The 19,838-nt window shown below is 45.5% G+C and overlaps 1 protein-coding gene across 2 annotated transcripts in view; it reads right to left on the reverse strand.

Annotated features, from left to right (window-relative positions):
* Positions 1 to 16,051, reverse strand: part of PTDSS2 (phosphatidylserine synthase 2) — a 64,503-nt gene extending 48,452 nt beyond the window's left edge. Inside the window, exon 1 of one of the 2 annotated variants that reach the window (XM_075928340.2) lies at positions 15,716 to 16,051. In XM_075928340.2, the coding sequence (XP_075784455.2) occupies positions 15,716 to 15,921 (206 nt within the window). In that variant the 5' untranslated portion in view covers positions 15,922 to 16,051. Of the gene's footprint in view, positions 1 to 10,032; positions 10,518 to 15,715 lie in introns of those variants that run through there. The other variant, XM_006131647.5, reaches the window with a different exon arrangement.
* Positions 16,052 to 19,838: the final 3,787 nt, after the last annotated feature.

Below are 19,838 nucleotides of genomic sequence, written 5' to 3' on the forward strand. Positions count from 1 at the left end.
CTTTGCTATAAGAATATACACCCAAGTATACATAAGGCAGAGATTCATGGCATAGGGACAAACCAGAAGATACAAAACAGGGCTCACCACAAGCTTACGTGATACTATAGCCATAACAGATAAACTAACATCTTTCTTACGTTGTTTTTCCATCTTTCTACCCTTCCTGTACTTTATGTTCCCCATTCCTCTTGTTCAATACATCTGAGTAAAAACACAAGCCAGTGTAAAAAGTGCTTGCCTCATCAGCCTAGTTAGATGTTGAATGGGTTGTTACAATTTAATCACCTCTCCCTCCTCTCTAAATTAACAGAACTGTGCAGGCAATTCCCAGAGAAATACAAAGAACTGTAAGAAATACACACATTCCAAAATAAGTTGTCAAGCTTTTTTTTAAAAAAAAAAAAAAAAAAAAAGTACGATTTTTAAATGACAAAGTATTTTCATGTCACATTTACAACCACAGGCATTTAAGGAAATGAAGGGTGATCATCAGGTAGCTTACCATTTCCCACAACACATTTCTTTAAAAAACTAGTACAAAGAAATTCATACTTCATAACCAAAATTCACAAGGCAGTTGAGGTTGTTCCTTTGATTTCAGTAGTTAAGTATATTCTTTTATGGGGTAGTATTAAATGAAAAATATCTGTATCTCTACAATTTGGCAGTAGCTTTTGATAAAATATTGTATTTAATAGCAATGGCATCTATTTATTTTAGAAGTTTAATGGTACTAATTTAGAATAATGGTGTATGTGCATTCGGACCTGATTAATGTGCCACTTCATGGGTACATGTGAAACTCAGGCCATTTAGCGTGTTTATATTTTATGATTGCTGATGGAGACATATTTTAGATTACAAATGCAATACCTGAGCGGTGCCGAATGATGGGGTTTGCCACACTAGGGGAGGTCATGGCTCCCCTCCCGGCTGTCAGTTCTCCCCCCCCACCCCGCTGTACCCAGTGCTGCTGACCCTGCTCTCCCACCTGGAGATGGGGCTGTGCTGAGGGCACCAGGCTCCGCTGCCCTCTGCCTGTGCTGCCTGTTGTGCTGGCCCCGATCAGGGCTATGCTCCTGGGCACTACCAGCCCTTCTACCTGCAGCCCAGGCAGGGTTGGGCTCCCCGCTCTGCCAGGGCTGCGCTCCTGGGTGCTGCTGACCCTGCTACCTGCATCCCAGGTGGGGCTACTGGGGTTGGGGCTGGACCACAGATGTTGCTGGACCAGAAAATCATGAATTTTAGAGGTTTAACATGTATAAGATTTACTATGTAGCTTGTTCCCCCCCCCCCTTTTTTTTTTAAGTATTTGAGTTTTGTACATGATATGATTCTGCACATTTTTAAAGTTTATGCAACTTCAAGATGGTTTTAAAAACATCTTGTGTTTAGTTTTTAAATTAACGAAATGGAGGTAACAAGATTATTAGATTGGCCAATGCCATTAGTTCCTTTATTTTCACAATTTCACAATAGCTTTTCTGTGGGAAGAAAATATCAAAAAATGTGTTCTCTGTCCACATTGCAACCCTCCAGTGTATTTATAAGGCTCATGGAAAAAACCTGTTGACAAGGCTGCATTATATAGAAGTAATGCAGTCACTCCAGTCTCTCTGCCTTTGCTTAATGAAAAAGTAGTTGAAGACAGAGGTTATAAAGTATTCTCCATCAGCTTTTGCTTATGACAGTTTCCGTGACAGAATCATGTCTTGCTTTCAAATAACTGCAATCCTTTTAAATTTTAATAAGCTTGCCCTGAAAACGTTCTGACTAGCCAATGGAAAAAAAAATGTACCTAATGTATCTGGATTTATGGATCACTTAATCTGTGGTATATGTGTAAAAACTTTGATTTTTTTAAAAGTGAATTTGCTTGTGAGTACTCAAAATCTGTTACTTGATATAGTAAAATTCCATTGGGTTGATTGGGGGGAGGAGGGTATCAAAGAGTAAACGCTTCAAAAAATTAAAAAGCCATTTCTAATCCTTATTTCTACCCTGTATAAAGATAGCTACGCCATGTATTCAAAGCCAGAACAGTTTTAATTAATCAAAAGTTTCAAGGGTATCTTCACAACAGTAAGTCAACAGCTGATGCTCTCCTGTCAACTCTACCTATGCTTCTCGTTCTGGTGGAGTACCAGAGTTGAGGGGAGAGCACTCAGAGGTGATTTATCATGTTTATACTTGATATGATAAATTGACCCCCCACTGGATTGATTGCTGCCCTTTGATCCAGTTGCTAGTGAAGACATGACCCTAGTCAAAAGCATGTTAGCAAACGTGTTGTTGGGTAAATGTGTAAACTGCTGAATGTTTCAGTGGTCACACATTTACATGCAGGGAGGGAAGGAAAGAGCTGGTGCTTGTGGGGAGCTGGCTCCCGCCTGCCGCACTTGTTGTCTCTAATACAGAGAGCTGGGACACAGAGAGCTGGCTTAAAAGCCTTGGATAGAAAGGCAGCAGTGGGGGAGGGAGGAGAGACAGGAGCTGGTACACATAGGAAGAAAGGACGTTAAGCACTAGATAAGAAAATGCTTATTGAATAGTTGAGTTGACCAGTTGCTTCCCTCCCCTCCTGACTTTTGCTGCCTCTGATAGAGGCAGCAAAGGAGGGGGAGAAGAAGATGTATTTCAAAGCAGCAGCACCGCATGGAGACTGGGGTACAGGCGAAATGCCCCGGCAGCATTTCAAAGGGGCAGCACTGCACAGCTGATCCCGAGCTCTCTGCAGCGCGGCCCCTTTGAAACACTGGGGCAGTGTTTCAAAGGGGAAGTGCCGCACAAAGCTCAGGATCAGCTGTACAGTACTGCTCTCCTTGAAATACCACCACGGAATTTCAAAGTGGCAGCGCCACACAACACAGAGCCCGAGGTCCCCAGCTGACTCCGGGTTCTGTGGAAATGCTGTGTGGAGCCTGGGATCAGCTATGGAGTCCAAAGCTGACCCTGGGTTCCGCATGGCATTTCAAAGCAGCAGCGCTGCATGGAGCTGGGGTCAAAAAGGGACTCTGAGTCCCCCGCTGACCCCAGGCTCCTTGCAGGCACTTGCTCTTGTGCATTTCAAAGCGGATCTGCTGGAGCTCTTGTACATTTCAAAGGAGGAATGCAGAAGTGTCCATCAACTACTTGATTAGTACATTAATCGATATTTAACATCCTTAATAGGAGGCCAGCTTGAAAGCTGGCTTTCTGTGCGAACTGGCTCTGACAGAGCTGCCCACCTCCACCCCCACTTCTCACTCCTGCCCCTACATATATGTAGAGAGCTGACTGGAAAGCCAACTTCCTGCATGTGGGTATCAGTTCCCGCTTCTCCCCTTTTGCTGCCTCTGATACAAAGGCAGAAAGGTGGGGGCATATGTGTGTGTGTAGTTAACTGATAAGCCCAGGCTTATTGGTTAACTGTGTTAACAATTACATGCTAACATCCCTACTCAGTATCAGTAACTTTGTTTAGTTACAAACCATTTCCTTCAAATACAGCCAGCGCACAAACTTTCAAGGAGATTTTACTATATGTAAAGTTTAAAGCAGAAACAAACTTCTGAGTTAAAGGGAGAGACAGTCAAGCTTCTAAATCCCCAGCAATGGCTAACTCAAACAGTTCACAGGTTTGCACAAAACTTTGCATAAATATCATCTTCAAAGTATGGCTGGTGGTTTAAGCTAACCCAGTTTTCCAGTCCACCGTTACTGAGGGACAAAATACAGGGTTTCAGAATGAAGGCTGACTGCAGACTATTGTTCAAACTACTGCTCTCCAGAGTTCAGTAAAGGCATGAAGTATATAGTTCTACTGCTTTTTTCCAGCTGCTTTGTTTCTATTCTTTTTAGAACATGAAACAGAACTGTATCCCCTTCCTGATTTATAATCCGCCCTCATGTATCTCTCCATATTTGATGCTCTTTTACTGCTTTCTCTCTCATCTACCTAAACCCCCAAAGAATAATACAGAACAGCCACAATGGGACAGAACTGTTTTTATATATTTTGCAGCAGTGCCTGATGGGCCCAAGTCAATTCAGCACCCTGCTGTGCTTTCTAGACAGCAGCAGATACAGTACTTGCCCAAAAAAAACTTTTAAAAAAAATCTAGGTTAGAACTTCAAAACTTAGATCATTTAAAGCTACAAAAATAGTACAATCAAAGAGCACCTGCTTTCAAGGAAGTAACAAACCTGAGTACATTTGTAAAGGCACATAATGTTCTTATTTAATATCATATTTGTGACACTTGAAAAGGATATAAACAGCCATTTTTCTTGCCAAAACATTCACACACAAACTGGTGACTCCCACAAAACAACCATTCAATAATGTCATCTGTCCAGTGGCATTTGCACAGTAGCATCAATAGCAGCAATTTGAAGATGGGCTAAGGTTGCAAAACGGTGGGAAAGGTAAACACAGATTCAAACATTTTCACAAAATATCTGAATCTGTCCCAGTGATTTACAATAACTGATTTTAAAATCAATATATCTAACAATCAAACTCCTAATGCAGACCCATGTAAAACAAGGTTTAAATTTATATAAGGTGTTTGCATCACAGGTCCATGAAAATGTTAATGATTTAAAATTAATTTAGTTAAACTAGTGTTATTTTCTAGTACAGATAAGATTAAAAGGAACTAAGGATATAAAATTACATTTAATCAGTTAACTGCTTAACCATTACATTTAATCTGTTAACCAATTAAATGGGCTCCAGTAGGTGGGGAGGCGAAGCCTAGTTGGAGCAGCCCCCAGTCCGTGGGACTGCGGGTGAGGGGCTGCTTCCAGATGTCAGTTAACATCACGCAATAAGGGTGATGCTTACCGGGTAACCAGTTACCTGTTCACATCCTTGAAAGAAACATAATTAAAATACTAAAAGAAACAAACTACATTCTTAAAAAATGAACAGAACCCTCAGGTAAGGAAAAGGAGAAAGAATGCCAGTGGACAAAAGATAGGTTAGTCTTCTAACAGCATGAAACTGATTTTTTTTTCCAAAATGCTTCTCTCTCACCTCTGGATTCCAAAGCAATTAACAAAACAAGTCTGAGGACAGTGTTTCAGGGATCTGAAGCAGGAAGGCTGAGGAAGCCCTTCAAATGCCAATACCTCAGATACAGGCTCCTGCCTTATTGGATCACAGGACAGACACAGCTCACATCTCCCACAGCCTCTTCACCCTCAAGAGCACAGAAAAAGCTCTAATGCATCCCAATCACCTCCACCTCCTAGCAGAGATAATCCCATACTCCCTTCCTATATGTGAAAGAGATTGTGATTTATTTGCGCTATAGAATGGCTATCAGTTTTAATGCTATTTAATACTGTCCCCAGGAGACAAACTGAAGTGCATACTAACCAGTGCTCAACTATACTCTTCTGCAGTGCCAGATACAGCCCTTTAAAGAAGTACCTGTAGTACAACGTCTAGGATCTTATGTTTAGACATTTTGGGGAGCAGCAGCAGGGGAGATGCAAGTGACAAAGAGATTGCAACAAGTCAGGCTTGGTGAGCATACTTTGTTATGGATCACTGAAAGCTCTCTGATCACTTGGATACTGTCTAGGGCAGGTATTCTCCACCTTTTTCTTTCTCGGGCTCCCCAACATGCTGTAAGAATTCCACTGTACACTTGTGCCACAACAATGGCTGTTCTGCATTTAAAAGCTAAGGTCAATGTTAGGGGGTAGCAAAGCTGTCTGGGGCCTCATGCCACAGAGGCCCCGGTGAAGCTCAATTGTTCAGGCTTTATCTTCAGACTCAGGGCCTTAGACTTCCGGCCCCATGAATAGCGCTTCGGCTCTGTGCCCTGGGCCCCAGAAAATCTAATGCTAGGCTTCCTTGGAAGACCCCCTAAAACCTGCTCATGGCCCTCAAGATGACCCGGACCCTTGTTCAGAAACATTAGTCTAATGCATTCTTCAATATACACTGGCTTGCTGAATGCAGCACCAATCCGTGTGGGAACTCCATGTTTTATACACACCATAACTGAATAGTAGATACTTGAGGGCAGTGTTCCCTGTAAGCTGTGCGCTTGTATGGTTGCTAAGGAAAATTCAAATGCAACCCAGCTGATTAGCAGAGAGCCCACAGCTAGGTTTTTGGTTTCCAATGGTGGTGCACATTTGTACATGCCTCAATGCACATGAAATTTATTCTGCGTATGGATAGAAAAGATCTTCGAGAACATTGCTTGAAGGCTCTAACATCTGAGAGAAAGGCATAATAAGAACAAATGTGAAAAGTACTTTTTCTTTTTCTTTTTCTTTAAAAAAAAAAAAAAAGAGGGGGATTAACCATTGTAACAAACTTCCCAGGGAACTGATTGATTCTCCATTTATTGATATCTTCAGAGAATGTCATTCTGCAAGATGTGCTTTCACCAAAAAAGTAACTGAGCTCAGTACAGGGTTAAAGGTTTGAAATTCTATATAAGACAGGATGAATTAAGTTAAACCAGATGATGCAAGATTTCTGACCGTAAATCTATGAATATCAGCTATGCAAGATCAATGTAGGACCCTTGAAATCCTTGTATTCAATCCCTTCTGGCTGGCGGAAGGGAGAAGGGGTATTTATCTTTTGTTCCCAGGAGTCCCTCAGCTACCCTGAGAATGGGAATTTTCAGCACACATCCCCAGCCTACTGTAATCAGACATGCCTGTTCTACACTATTCCTCTCAGCTTTCCTGCAGCTCAAGGAAGTTTTAGAGCAGGGGTGGCCAACCCATTAGAAACAAAGAGCCAAAATAGCGACGGACAGGTGCAAAGAGCCACATACAGGGGGGAGAGGGGGAAAGTTATCGAGGAAAAAAAAAATCAGCAGCCACATGGGGGGGGGGGGGGGGGAGAAATAGGTGCCGGTACACCATCCCAGAGAGGGGGCTCCAGGCTGGAGAGTGTTCAAGTCAGGGTGCTGATGGGGGCAGAGGACATGGTGCTGGTTGGGGGGGGTCTGGCCAGGGCAAGGGGACAGGGACAGCTTGGCCGGTACCTAGGGATCTGGGTTTCAGGAAGCGCTCAGGATGCTCTTCCCCTCCCATTCCCATAAACAGCTGGAAAGCTTCCTGAAATACTGGGTCTGTCGCTCGGCCAGGGACTTCCTTCCTCCTGCTTGGTTGGGGGTGTGTGTGTATGTATCTATCTCCCAGGACTGCATGCCTGCTCCAATTTCTCAGGAAGTGTGTGCTCTTCCTCTGCTCCCCACGACAGCCGCGTGCTTCCTGAGAAGTTGGAGCAGGCATGCAGTACAGGGATTCCTAGACCCTCCCCCCACCCTCACCCAATCCCCATTCCCTTCCCTTCCCTCCCCTTCCCCAGAGCCAGGAATCCCCCTGCTCTCACCCAATTCCCCTCCCTTTCCCCAGAACCAGGCATTCCCCCCCGCTCTAACCCAATCCCTCCCCCCCAACCTTATGCCCGGGTCCCAGAGCCAGAGCCGCTGCAGCCGCTGTTGCTACCGCTATGCACCTTCTTCTACAGGCGCTGAGCGCGTGCGCTGAGCGGCTGGCTTTAAGCATGTGCTCGCTGGGATACCATGCGCAACCCCGGTCCCCCTCCCCTTCTCCAGAGCCAGGCATCTCCTCCCCTTCCCCACTCTAACCCAATTCTCCTCCCCCCTCTAACCTTATGCCTAGGTCCCAGTGCCGGAGCCACAGCCGCACCTGAAGCTGGAGCCAGAGCCGCCGCCTGAGCTCAGCAGCCAGCTGCTAGCACATGCAGGCTGGGATGCTGAGTGCGACCCAGCCTGCACGTGCAGGATATGATGCAGTGTGCTGGGGGCTGTGAGCAGAACAGTGCAGGCCTTGAGCACACATGCAGCTCAGAGTGGCCCGGCCGTGAGAGCAGCTGACCTGAGGAGTTCCAGGTTCCATCCCGAGCTGCAATTTTTTTCTTCAGGAGTCGCATGAGGCTCGTGGGCCACGGTTGGCCACTGATGTTTTAGAGGCTGTCTACCCCTGTTTTCATGCACTTCCAATAGGGATGTCAAATGTTAACTGGCCAGCATCACCCTTACTGGGTGATGCTTACCGTTACTGGTTAACAGGAGGCACAGATGGTCCAGATCAACTTTCTAGCCCAGTGTTTCTCAACCGTTTTTTATAAAGTACCCCTTTTTCAAACAAACACAAATTATAAGTACCCCCAGTACCTACAGTTTTCAGACACACAACATTTTTTTCCTACCATTGCAACACATTTGTTTAAACAACGTAATCATAGCTGGATGGGCAATGAAATTTTTGGGTGCAAAAAGTACAAAAATAAGAAAGCACCATAAAACTTAAAACAAAAATTAAATTTTCTCTAAATTTCAGTTGTGTTGACATGCCCCCCAGACTTCTGTACCACTGGTTAAGAAACACTGTTTTAGCCAATATAGGCAAGGGGCTGATCCAGCCCAGCCTGGTTGGAGCAGACCCCACCTGCCTCTTTTTAAGCAGTTAAACAGAACATTAAACCAGTTAACTGATTAAATGGGATTTTACATCTCTAACTTGCAAGCAAATGCACTCAGTTATCCCAGGCTACATCAGAATGAAACAATCCAATTTTTGTTAATTTCACCTCCTCCCACAGTGAACTGAGAAAACTAAAAACAGACTTTTCTGCAACTTGCAGAAACTGAGCTGCAGCTTGGCACTGGAGCTGTATGCCTGCAAGCTTACAAAGAGAGTGCTGCTTTAGTTATTTGTATAGTGGTAGTCCCATGACACTCAGCCCCTTTGTGCTAGGCATTACACAAACATACAAGAGCCAGCCCTTGCCACAAAAACAATTTGTATTCACATTTTGGATGGCTTTCTTCACAATCATAAGAGCAAGAAAACACCAGACCATTTGTTGTTGTTTTTTTCTGTACAGACTAACTCAGCTACCCCCTGTAGCTAATGAAAGTTTAGAATCTGTAAGAGACAGATGCGCTTGCCATGGGTGACCAGGAAGTTTTCCTGTTCAAATGGTATTCCCATCCTTGCTCTAAAAACAACAACATGCCTTGAAATGAACACAAAGGGCAAACATTTAATGTATTTTCAGGGAAAGTGAAAAAGCTGTCTTCAAGTCACCAGCACCTGGCGAAATACATCCTAGAATACTCCAGGAACTGACTGAGGAGATATCTGAGCCTTTAACAATGATCTGCATTCTGGTTATAAGTAGCACCAGAAGAATTACTTTTTGTGATCTACTCTTCGCTAATTAGAACTCAATTGAAGTAGTGCATTCGGTTATGACAGTAAAGACATGCAAATTAAGTTGTATTATTTCTAGGAAGGGCTTCCTTTTAATCGGTCCATAAGTATATTCAATACTTTTCATTTCTCACCCTGGATAGGCAACACCAGTAACTTAGTTCAAATGATGGTGGACTTCAAGGGCAGCAGCTCTGGGTCCTATGTAATTCACAGTCACAAATACAAAAGACCATAATCTTATTTAAGTAGTCAGTGAAGCAAAATCCAACTTCCTGCTAAGTGAAAAACTAGATTGCCATATCAATATTCACTGAAACCTCTATGGACACTTTCTTTGGGAATTTTGGCTGTCAGTGCTGATGATAATAGGAACTATAGGAAAAAAAAGTTATCATTGCTTATTACACTAACTCTACAACACTGAAAAGTTTCATTGAAGTTGTACAGTTTGCCCTCACTGTTCTTCTAGTGAAGACCAATCAACACACAGGAAATACATTTAAAAAAAACCTTTCTTCTAAAGACAACCATTGAGATAGCATATTTGGGTGTCAATCTAACTCTGCTAAGAGTGGCAGTTTTAAACATAACCTTGTTATTTATTATGGCATTTTTGCTTACTCTAGCATATTCAGATACTAGCTCTAAATCTAATATAGACTTAATGACAAATTCAAAGTCTTCACATAAAGACCTATGAAAATGGCAGAACATGTCACTATTTGTACAAAACATAATCAGGAAATAGAGAACAGTATTAGAATTTTTAAACTTCAAATATAGCAAAAATGACATTTAAAACACAGTAAGTAATATTTTTACCCATTTTCCATTTACAAGGTGGCACTATCTGCAGACCTCAGCGAGATCCAGTCATTCAACCTGAATGTGGCAAATTCCCAAAGTGTTCTCTCCCAGATAGCTCCTGAATCCTGTTTTTTCCTAGCTAAATATACTTTTGGTACAGCAGGCTCCCAGTAATTTCCTATTGACAATTCTGGGATCTAGCCGAATCTGGATATTTTCTTATTAACTGAGCTTTAAGATAGCAGCAATGCATCAGAGGAGCCATCAAGATCAACACACCCCCTCTTTAATGACTGCCAAAACCTGCAGGGCCAGAGCCAGGAGCAATGCAAAGCTCAAGACAAATCAGCTCCTCCTCTGTTCAGGTTTCCCCCCTTTCTACTAAGCCTCTCCTTTCTAGTGTCAGCACACTGTGTTCTCAGTTCTATCTGTAGATCAAACCAATGAATGCATTTCTTTTTAAAACAAAATTCTAAAGATACCTGGCAATTTGGTTTCCTTTTCCAGAAAAAGATGGCATGCAGCTCAAAAACATCCCAGAGAAACAATAGGAACTTACCACACAGAGAGACCCAGATTACTCAAAAAACTTTAGAATGGAAGATTTTTAAATATTTCCCTTTGAGGCTTTCCCGGTATAAATGAGTCTGTCTCAGGTGACAAAATTCAGCAAAAATGGAAAAATGAAGCTCAATTTAATCATTAGCACTAAGATGGACTACTGACACATTTCAGATGAAAAAAATTTTTTTACCACACCTTGTGGAATTGGCATGCAGTAAATCCAAGTGAAGCAAGTTCCACCAGTCAAGCGGACTAAAGACACATTGGTTTCATGTTTCTAGACCAATAAAGAGGCATTGTTTAAAAAAAAAAAGCTCTATGAAGGGGAATCCCCTTGCTGTGAACACATACAGCTCTTCTGATAACCATGTACATAGTGAAGAAAAAACAATACATGGAGATGGAGTATGAAACTCCACTTTCCCAAGAAGAGATGAGGCAATTCATTTACAGAATCACTTGGTGAAATAGTGGGAGAGAGATGTCTTGGTGAAGAGTGAGGCTGCCACTCCTAAATGCTTTGGAGGAACCAGTAGACAAAATACTGTTACATAGTAGCGATGTTAAAATGAATGTAATTGATTAACCATGTATTGGCTGAAAATTTCAGCAGTTACACACGGCAGCAGCCAGCTCCCAGTACACAATGGCTCCCACCTGCTACGCTGCTCCCAGGGAAATGGTTGCTGCCCCGATACAGAGGCAGCAGTGTGGGGTGGCAAGCAGCTCCCCATACGTACCAGCTCCTGCCTGCTGCTCCATATCAATGTGTAGCTGTCTGAGTAACCAATAAGCATGGGTTACCTGTTTAAATGGCTATACTCTTACAACCCTATTACATAGTAAGTTCTACTAAAAGGGAACAAGGGTTAATTAGAACAGAAAAAAGTTTAGTGATTTAATGTTGTTAGTAACTGGATTTTGAAAGGACCTCAATGCCACAAAACCCAAAGAGCCAACACTAAGCTTCAGGGGGCATTTATCTATGAGAAGAGAGATTGTCATTCCCCCAAAAAGACGGAAGGAAACAGAAAAGAATTATGTAAATTAGAAGTGTTAAAGAACTAAAGAGCCATCTTGTTTATCTTTCCTCTTTTCCTTGGACAGAAGTTATTCTCTATTGCTCCATCCTAAGGACAGGTTTAAATCCATGTCTGCTACCCTTTAACTAAATCAATTAAAGCAATTTAACTGAATTAGTGCAAATCTCTGTATGGACATTCTTATTTTGAAATAAAATGGCTACAGTTTTTTTTTAAGCTAGATCAAAATTAGCCATTTTTATTTTAAAATAAAGAGTGTCTACAGACTTGGACTGCAACTACTACATCTGTTAATACACTGAAATGAAGTCTGCATATAGCTCATCCCTAAGGGATCCAAGCAACAAGACTTATGCATCTAGTTCTTGGAAGACTTTAATAGCCCAATATTTTTCAGTGCCAGAAACTGTGTCTTGATCCTCTGCCTAAAGTACCCTTTGTTCAGCTTTATGCAATTACTCTTAGTTATACCCTTCTGGTTCAATTCTCTGATTCCCTAGTATTACTCTATCATATTGGGACACTAGCAAGACAAAATATGTCAAAAAGATTCTGGTGACAGAAACCACATCCCACTATTGCATCATAATTCAGAACCTTTACTGTAAGGCAGTGGTTTTCAGCCTGTTTCTGCAGGTACCTGGGAGTCCACAGACTATGTGATGAGTTAGTTCACAGAGATCTCATTGAGACAGTTACCCACTGGGCTGATCATACCACTGAGCCTTCCTACCTGCCCTCCCAGGTGCCTCACCACTTGGCCCTGCAGAGCCAGATGTTCTGGTCTCCCCCAGCAAAAACAGAGAGTTGGGGAAACAGCAGAGTGACACAAACATTGTGATAACAGTTCAGCTCCGGGAGAGCTCAGTTACAGGGACTTGTCATCACCCAGGAGCACAGCCCCAAATAAGACCAAACCCCCGAATAAATCCATCTCATTTTGTGTAAAACAGTGGTCCTTAACCTGGGGGCAATTACCCCTCAAGGGGTAATTTGGCATATTTCAGGGGGTAATAAGTTTAAAATACAATAGGTGTTCAATTTTGTTCAACATAATGGATGAGAAAACAAAATACAATAAAAATGATTAACTGTAATTTTCTTTTTGTCTATTGCCATTTAAAAAAGGAGGAAGGGTACTTCTGGATTATTGGTTAAGATTAAGGGGTAACTGCCACAGAGGTTAAGAACCACTTGTGTAAAAGATTTACACAGAGCAACCTCATGAAGTTTGCTCTCATTATCAATGAGAGATATGCACAGCTATAGTTTCTCCCCATAACAATTATTTACACTGGGTTTGATAAACAAAAATATTTTAAGTATAAAAAGTAGGATTTAAGTGACTGCAATAAAAACCAGACAGATCCAAGTTACTAAGTAAAAATTTTTAAAAATGCCTCAAACACTAAGATAAGCTGTTACAAATCATATTTCTCACCCCAGTTCTTATTGCCAATGCAGTTCTTCCCAAATCAGAGCTTTTTTTTTTTTCCCTGACCTGGGCCCAGCAGTGCTCCTCCAACCATTCTCAATATAGGTTCTCTTGTCCCCCTCCCCCCAAAAAATGTTCTTGTTAGAGATGTAAAATCCCTTTCATCAGTTAACTGGTTAAACATTAAGTTAACCTAATGTTTAACCAGTTAACAAAGCAAGATGCTAGGTGGGAAACCGCTCCAGTCTGGCTGGGACAGCCCCCAATGCTGGGGCTGCCACCCGCAAGAGGGGGGGCCATTCCCAGTAGCCAGTTATCCATTCACATATCTAGTTCTTGTGTATCCTCACAGGGTGGGGAGGCAGTTTCAAAAGCCATCTGAAGACAATCATTGTTTTCTTACCCTCCCTTAAATAGAATTTCCTGGGGCAGGAATCCTTGGTTTAATTCTCTCCCCCCCCCCCCGCCGCCCCCGAAAGAGTACAAAATTCAAGATGGATTCCAGCACTAGGTGGCATGGTCACATGTTAAGTTCCCTAGGGTGAGCACCTTCACAGGCACACACAATTTTAGTCCCATCCACCTCCTTAGCAGAGCCATGCAGCAGCATGCCTGCAGCCCTGCACTTGCTGGCCTACAGGTGGAAGATAAGCTGGTGGTGGGAGAGGGGGGCTTGGTGTGGATGTGGGGGCTGTCCCCAATTCCCCAGAGCTGGAGCTGGGGCCAGGGCCATGTGGTGGCTGCCTGGCTGCTCCCAGGGTAGGGCTGCGGGGCTTCCCTGTGTGCCAGAGGTGGAGCTGCAGTGCAACTCCTCCTGAGGCTAGGACCCCCTGCATCTCTGTTCTCCCTCCCCCCCCCTTGCACACTCCTCTTCCTCCCCCCTCACTGCCCTCTGGCCCTCAGAGCCCCTGCTGGTTTCCCCCTGGCTCTCCACATGTTGCTGTCCCATCCGCATATTCCCAGCAAACCCTGGGGCAGATAGCAGCTTCCAACTGCTTCAGTTAGGGACTAGCAGTCAGCCCTGCAGGGAGCAGCCTGGGAACTGCCTGCCCCACACACAGTCTACCCAGGAAGCAGCACTCGGGGGGTGGGGAGAAGGGAGGAGAAAAGAGAATTGGAAGGTCTCACTTTCTCCCTATGGGGGGGGGGGGGGGGGAAGACAGCCTGGAAGCAGAGCCTGGGATCACAGCAAGGGGGAGGCATGAGCTGGGGTCTCTGTACTGGGAGTCTCTCTCAGGGAGCAGCAGCAATGTCCCCCTCACTAGGAGCCTTCCCCACACGGTGGCACACCTGAACCAGCGCACCTGACCTCAATATTGGTGCACAAGACAAAACTTACTCCACTCATGGATGGAAAATCTTAAGCAGGAACACTGGTCACGTGTCTTTGTAGGCCAAATAGAGTTTGGACTTACAGGAAAAACAAAACTATTTACAGCACATTGTCTTGAGCACTGCATTAAGTTTGTTAAGCACCACTAATGGCTTTCATTAGACCTAGATTAATAAGCAGGTTTACACTTCATATTTCTAACTTCACATATAAGAATGATATATGTGCATGAACAGAATATGCCACATTATGCATGAAGCATATTCAAGTTATGCATCTTCATATCCAAAAGCTTATTTCCATAAAAATAATGGGGCACAGCATCACAGACTACGTTTAAGGAGTCCACAAAAGGCTGTTGTTACTGTAGAACAGTGGTTTTCAACCTGCGGTCCACAGACTATGCCTAAGATTTCCAAAAGGGTCTACACCATCATCTGAAATTGTTTCGGAGTTCATTAATGAAAAAAGGCTGAAAACCACTGCAATGAATCCCAGATCTGATGGCCTGGTTCTCTGAGAACTGTAGAGAACTGTGCAGGAGCTACTTAAGTTATGTTTAAACCTAGCCATGACTGGGAGGTTAAAGCATTGAGGCTATGTGCATACTAGCAAGTATATAGTGGTACAGATAGATGCAGCTGTGCCACTGTAAAATCTCTGGTATTGCAACTTTATGCTGACAGGAGAGTGCTCTCCTGTTACGGTAATTAAGCCACCTCCAACAAGTGGCATTTTCACACTGACATAGTGCTGCGCACACTCTACCACTTATACTAGAATAATTTACATTGCTCGGAGGGGAAGGGGGGAATATTCACACCCGTGGGAGACATAAGTTTTCCTGACACCAGTGGTGGTGGTGATGTAGCCTGAAATTCTCCAGGTGTGTATTGGAGAAGAATTCGTCAGATCTCTAGGCTTAGGAGCTGTATCATCGACGGGAAAAGGAGCCAGTAGAGAGAGCATCGCTAGAAGCGCAGAGAATATTAGCATCCCTGCTAGAAAACACTGGGGTGTCTTCGGTGTTGCGTCAGGTACCCCCCTTCCCCACACAGCCCAGGCACATCACCCCCATGCCGGGAGGCAGAAAAGGCGGTTTCACGGGGATTCAGTGACCCAGCGCGGAGCAGCCGGGATGAGGGCAGCGGGGGCGCGGACCCGACCGGGCAGCAGAGAGGGGCTGAGAGGTAGGGGCGGCCCACGCAGGGGAAGCGAAAGGCGCCGGGGGCTTCCCGCAGGAGCGGGGCGCCGGGGCCCTGCTGGCGGCGGGCTGGGGCCGGAGCGCAAGGTCGGCGGGCCGGGCCCGGGCCGCGCTCTCACCAGAAGAAGGTGTTGGTGCCGTCGTCGTACACCTCGGACTCGGTGCTGCGGCGGAGCGCGGGGGCCGGGCCGGGGGCCGACAAGTCTCCGCGGGGCCCCGGGGGCGCCTCCAAGGCGGCCGGGGCCTCCCCGCCGCCGCCGCCCGGCTGCTCCTCCAGGGCGGCCTTGCTGGGGGCCCCGCCGTGGCTCCTCTCGCCGCGCCGCATGGAGTCGGCGGGGCTCAGGCGGCTCCGCGCTCGCCCCCAGAAGCCTCGGCCGGTCCCATCGGGCCGCGCCACCTCACAGAGGCGCCCCCTGGCGGCCCCACGCGCGTAGGTCACAACCCGCGCGGCCTGCGTCCGCCCCGCCCCGCGCATGCGCGGACCCCGAAAAGGGCGGGTCCTGGGCGGCCCGCTGCGCTTCCGGTTCTCAGGCCTGCTCGGAAGCTCCAGCAGAGTGACCTGGGCACGCGGCTCTAGCGGGGCCCCTCTCCTGATTGGGTGCTTGGTTGAGGGAGGGGGCGCTGTTTCCCGCGGGAGAGTCGCTTTGGTTGCCATGGCAACCCAACTCCCCTGCAGAGTGGAGGTGGCAGCAGCTGAGCCCCAGAGGCTGGGGCAGGCTGCACGGTGTGTTGCTCTGTGCGCCAGCCTGTGGCCGGGGATGTGCTGCTGCATTGTTGGCTGCCCTATGGCATTCCCCTAGGTCTCTGCATTGTAAACCCCAGGGGAGCCCCTGGCCTTGCCTGGGCCACTCATGCAAGGTGGGGTTGCCAACCTCCTACTGGTGCTAAACCAGGCTTGCCCCAGCCTCTTTCTTGCCCCTTCTCTGAGACCCTGCACAGGCCCCGCCCCCCCACTCACTTGGTGCCCCCTCCATCACTTCTCTCCACACCCTCACTCATTTTCACTGTGCTGGGTCGGGCAGTGCAGGAGGGGATGAGGCAGTGGTGGGCAACCTGCAGCCCACTGAAGTTCTACGTGTGGCCCGCGAAACATTTTATTTACCGTTGCCCATGCACAAGGTTGCCAGATTCTTTTGGTTCTTCTTCGAGTGCTTGCTCATGTCCATTCCAATCAGGTGCGCGCGCGCCGCGTGCACAGTGTTCTGGAGCTTTTTCCCTAGCAGCAGGGGCAGCCCATCCACATAGGCAAACTAGGCGGTCGCCTAGGGTGCCAAGTTAAATGGGGCGCCAAATGGTGGTGCAATATCACTGAGGGGTTTGGAGGTGGGGGTGCCGATTGCATTGTTCGCCTAGGGCGCCAGTTGCTCGCAGCTAGTCTAGGGCCACCCCTGCCTAGCAGTATCCGGAGGGCCAGCATTTAGGGAGCCCCCTGGAGTGGCACCAGCATATCAGTGCATATATACCCCTGCTGGCCCCTCACCCCCTCAGTTCCTTCTTACCGCCAGTGACGGTAGGTGGAGCACTTTAGACAATTAGTCTACCCTAGCTCATTGTAATTAGTTACTGTTCTGATAGTTTGTTTCATTTGTAGTGTAAATAGTTGTTAAGAATTCGTGATCAGAGGGGCTGTTATCCCTCGTTCCTCTCCCCGGGCCGAGGAGGGGATGCCAGGAGAGGCACTTAGCAGCAAGGACTCCTAGGGAGCCGCACAAGGAGAGGGGATCCAGGCTGAGGCAGGAGGTTGGAGTGCAGAAGATATGGGCTCTCGGCTGGAGGGGTTCAGGAGTGGGGGAGACTTTGGGCTTGGGTATAGGCTAGGTCACAGATGGGCTAAGGACTAGTGCGAGGGCTGAAGGCTCTGAGGTGGAGCTGGCAATGAGTATTTGGCTGTAGGAGGGTATTCCAGGCTGGGACTGAGGCGTTTGGAGGATGGAAGGGGGATCTGGGCTGGGGTTTGGGGCCTGGGCTGGGGTCAGGATGCAGATTCTGGGTGGTGCTTACCTCAAGCAGCTCCTGGAAGCAGTAGCATGTCCCTCCTGCCACTCTTACATAGAGGCACAGCAAGGCAGCTCTGCATGCTGCCGCGTCCACAGGCTCGACTCCTGTAGCTGCCACTGGCCCTGGTTCCTGGCCAATGGCAACTGCACAGGAAGTAGAAGTTCAGAGAAGATCTCAAGCCGCAGGCCAACCTTTGCATGCAATAACATGTTGAAGGCGATATGTAGAAAGACAAAATTGCCATTTTCATTCTCTTCATGGAGATGGTGAAGAGAGAAAAAGAAAATTGGAAAACAGGAATTGGGAGACTTTTATCAAAGTCTGGGAGTGTGGGACAGTGGTGATACACTATGGTCCAAGCTGCTTATATGTTGTGAGGGACAGAATGATTCATGGAGTTCAGATATAAGAGTGTACACCAAAGCCTTAATTAGGGTTATTGTGTATTCTGCTTTGTAAAAACAACAAAAAGCAGCAGTTCTGGCATTTTGCTCAGTTACCAGCAGTTTTAATTTGCACATGAGACAGCCTAATCAGTACTAGGACAACACAGCTGCTTTGGTGACACCATTGTGTGTGTGGGGGGGGGGGGGGGGCGGAGGTAATTAAAGCATCTAGAGATGGGGTCCTGTGGCCCTGTCTGCCCCAAAGTAATTATTCTGCATACTGCACCATATTTTAATACATCTCCACTTCCTTCGGAGGAGCTGTACATTCGAACAATCCAAGAGTTTCCTAATCAACGTTCTGTGTCATGCTCTCACTCAGGATCTGACCTAAAGCCAACTGAAATCAATAGAAAGGCTCATCAAATGCATTGAGCTATGGATCAGGCCCTCAAAGCTTTGCAAATACAAATATGGGACTAATGTAGATTCTCAGCCTGGAGTTCCTGACCCTCCTGCAGGGCATGGGCAGGTAGGTTTCCACCACTTGGTCTTCAGGCTAGTGGGGAGGGAAGTCCTCAAAACCTTCCTTCATCATCATCACATGATCCCTCTCCTGTCATCCATTTCCAGACAGGAAATGGTTTTATGGTCTTTTATGGTTAAACGGAAGAGGGTCCTTAAACTTTTTTCATATACCATTGTCGTGGGATGATCATATGGAAGAGACTAAATTAATGGAAGTTATGCCAAAAGATAAACACATCTGAGGCATTAAATGAACGAAATGGCCACGTGATGGCAGCACATGATAAGGAGAAGAGACTGTAGCAGTTTTTAACTATTGCTGAAACTTTGGCTATGTCTAGATTGCAGGCTTCTTTCGGAAGAAGCTTTTCCAGAAGAGATCTTCAATAAAACCTTCTTTTGAAAGAACATGTTCACACCGCCAAAGCGCATCAAAAAAGTGATCTGCTTTTTCAAAAGATAGCGTCCATTCAGTGTGGATGCTATCTCGCATGTAAGCTGTGATTGCTATGGATGGAGTGGCCACCAGGGCATCTGTGATTTTTCCTCTTTCCTCTTCTTCTGAAAGAACTCCCTCTTCCATGTCCACACATGCCTTTTTCCAAAAGCAGTCTTTCGGAAAAAGGTTTCTTCCTCGAAGGGCATGTCTAGACTTGCTTTCACTTTCGAAAGAAGATATGCAAATTCAGCACGAATTTGCATATATTCTTCTGATCGCCTTTTCAAGAGGTTTTTTTGAAAAAGAAAGTAGTTTAGACGCGGTTCTTTCGAGAAAAAACCCTTTTTCGAAAGAACCATTCTTCCTAAAAAAATTAGGTTTCTTTCAAAAAAGGGTTTTTTTTCTTGAAAGAACCACATCTAGACTATTTTCTTTTTTGAAAAAACCTCTTTCGAAAAAGCGATTAGAAGAAGATATGCAAAGATGTGCCCAAAGAAAGAGGATTACCAACACTGGAAACTCCCCTCTGTTCTTTCGTTTTCTTTCAAAAGAATGTGATTGCGGTGTGGATGTAATTGATGGTTTTTTTAAAAAACGGCTGTTTTTCCGATAAAAACTCTGGAGTGTAGACATACCTTTTGTGACACAAGCTGTATTTGACTCTAGAGCTGCAATTTGAATCAAACTCCAAGGAGTGTTCTAAATCATTCCCTTATGTGAAAAATGAATTCTGACAAAGTGAGCATAGCCACACTTTTCCTTGTTATTTTATTAGCAAAATCCATGTAATTCTTTATATGTACTGTGTATTTTGAATAAAAGGTTGCAACATAGGCTTCTATAGTAAGTGGATAATATCTTAATGCTCCTTGTTGCTCCATAAAAATCAAT

Source organism: Pelodiscus sinensis, chromosome 5 (genome assembly GCF_052426305.1).
Source record: "Pelodiscus sinensis isolate ZL-2025 chromosome 5, ASM5242630v1, whole genome shotgun sequence".
NCBI classification, from domain to species: Eukaryota; Metazoa; Chordata; order Testudines; family Trionychidae; genus Pelodiscus; species Pelodiscus sinensis.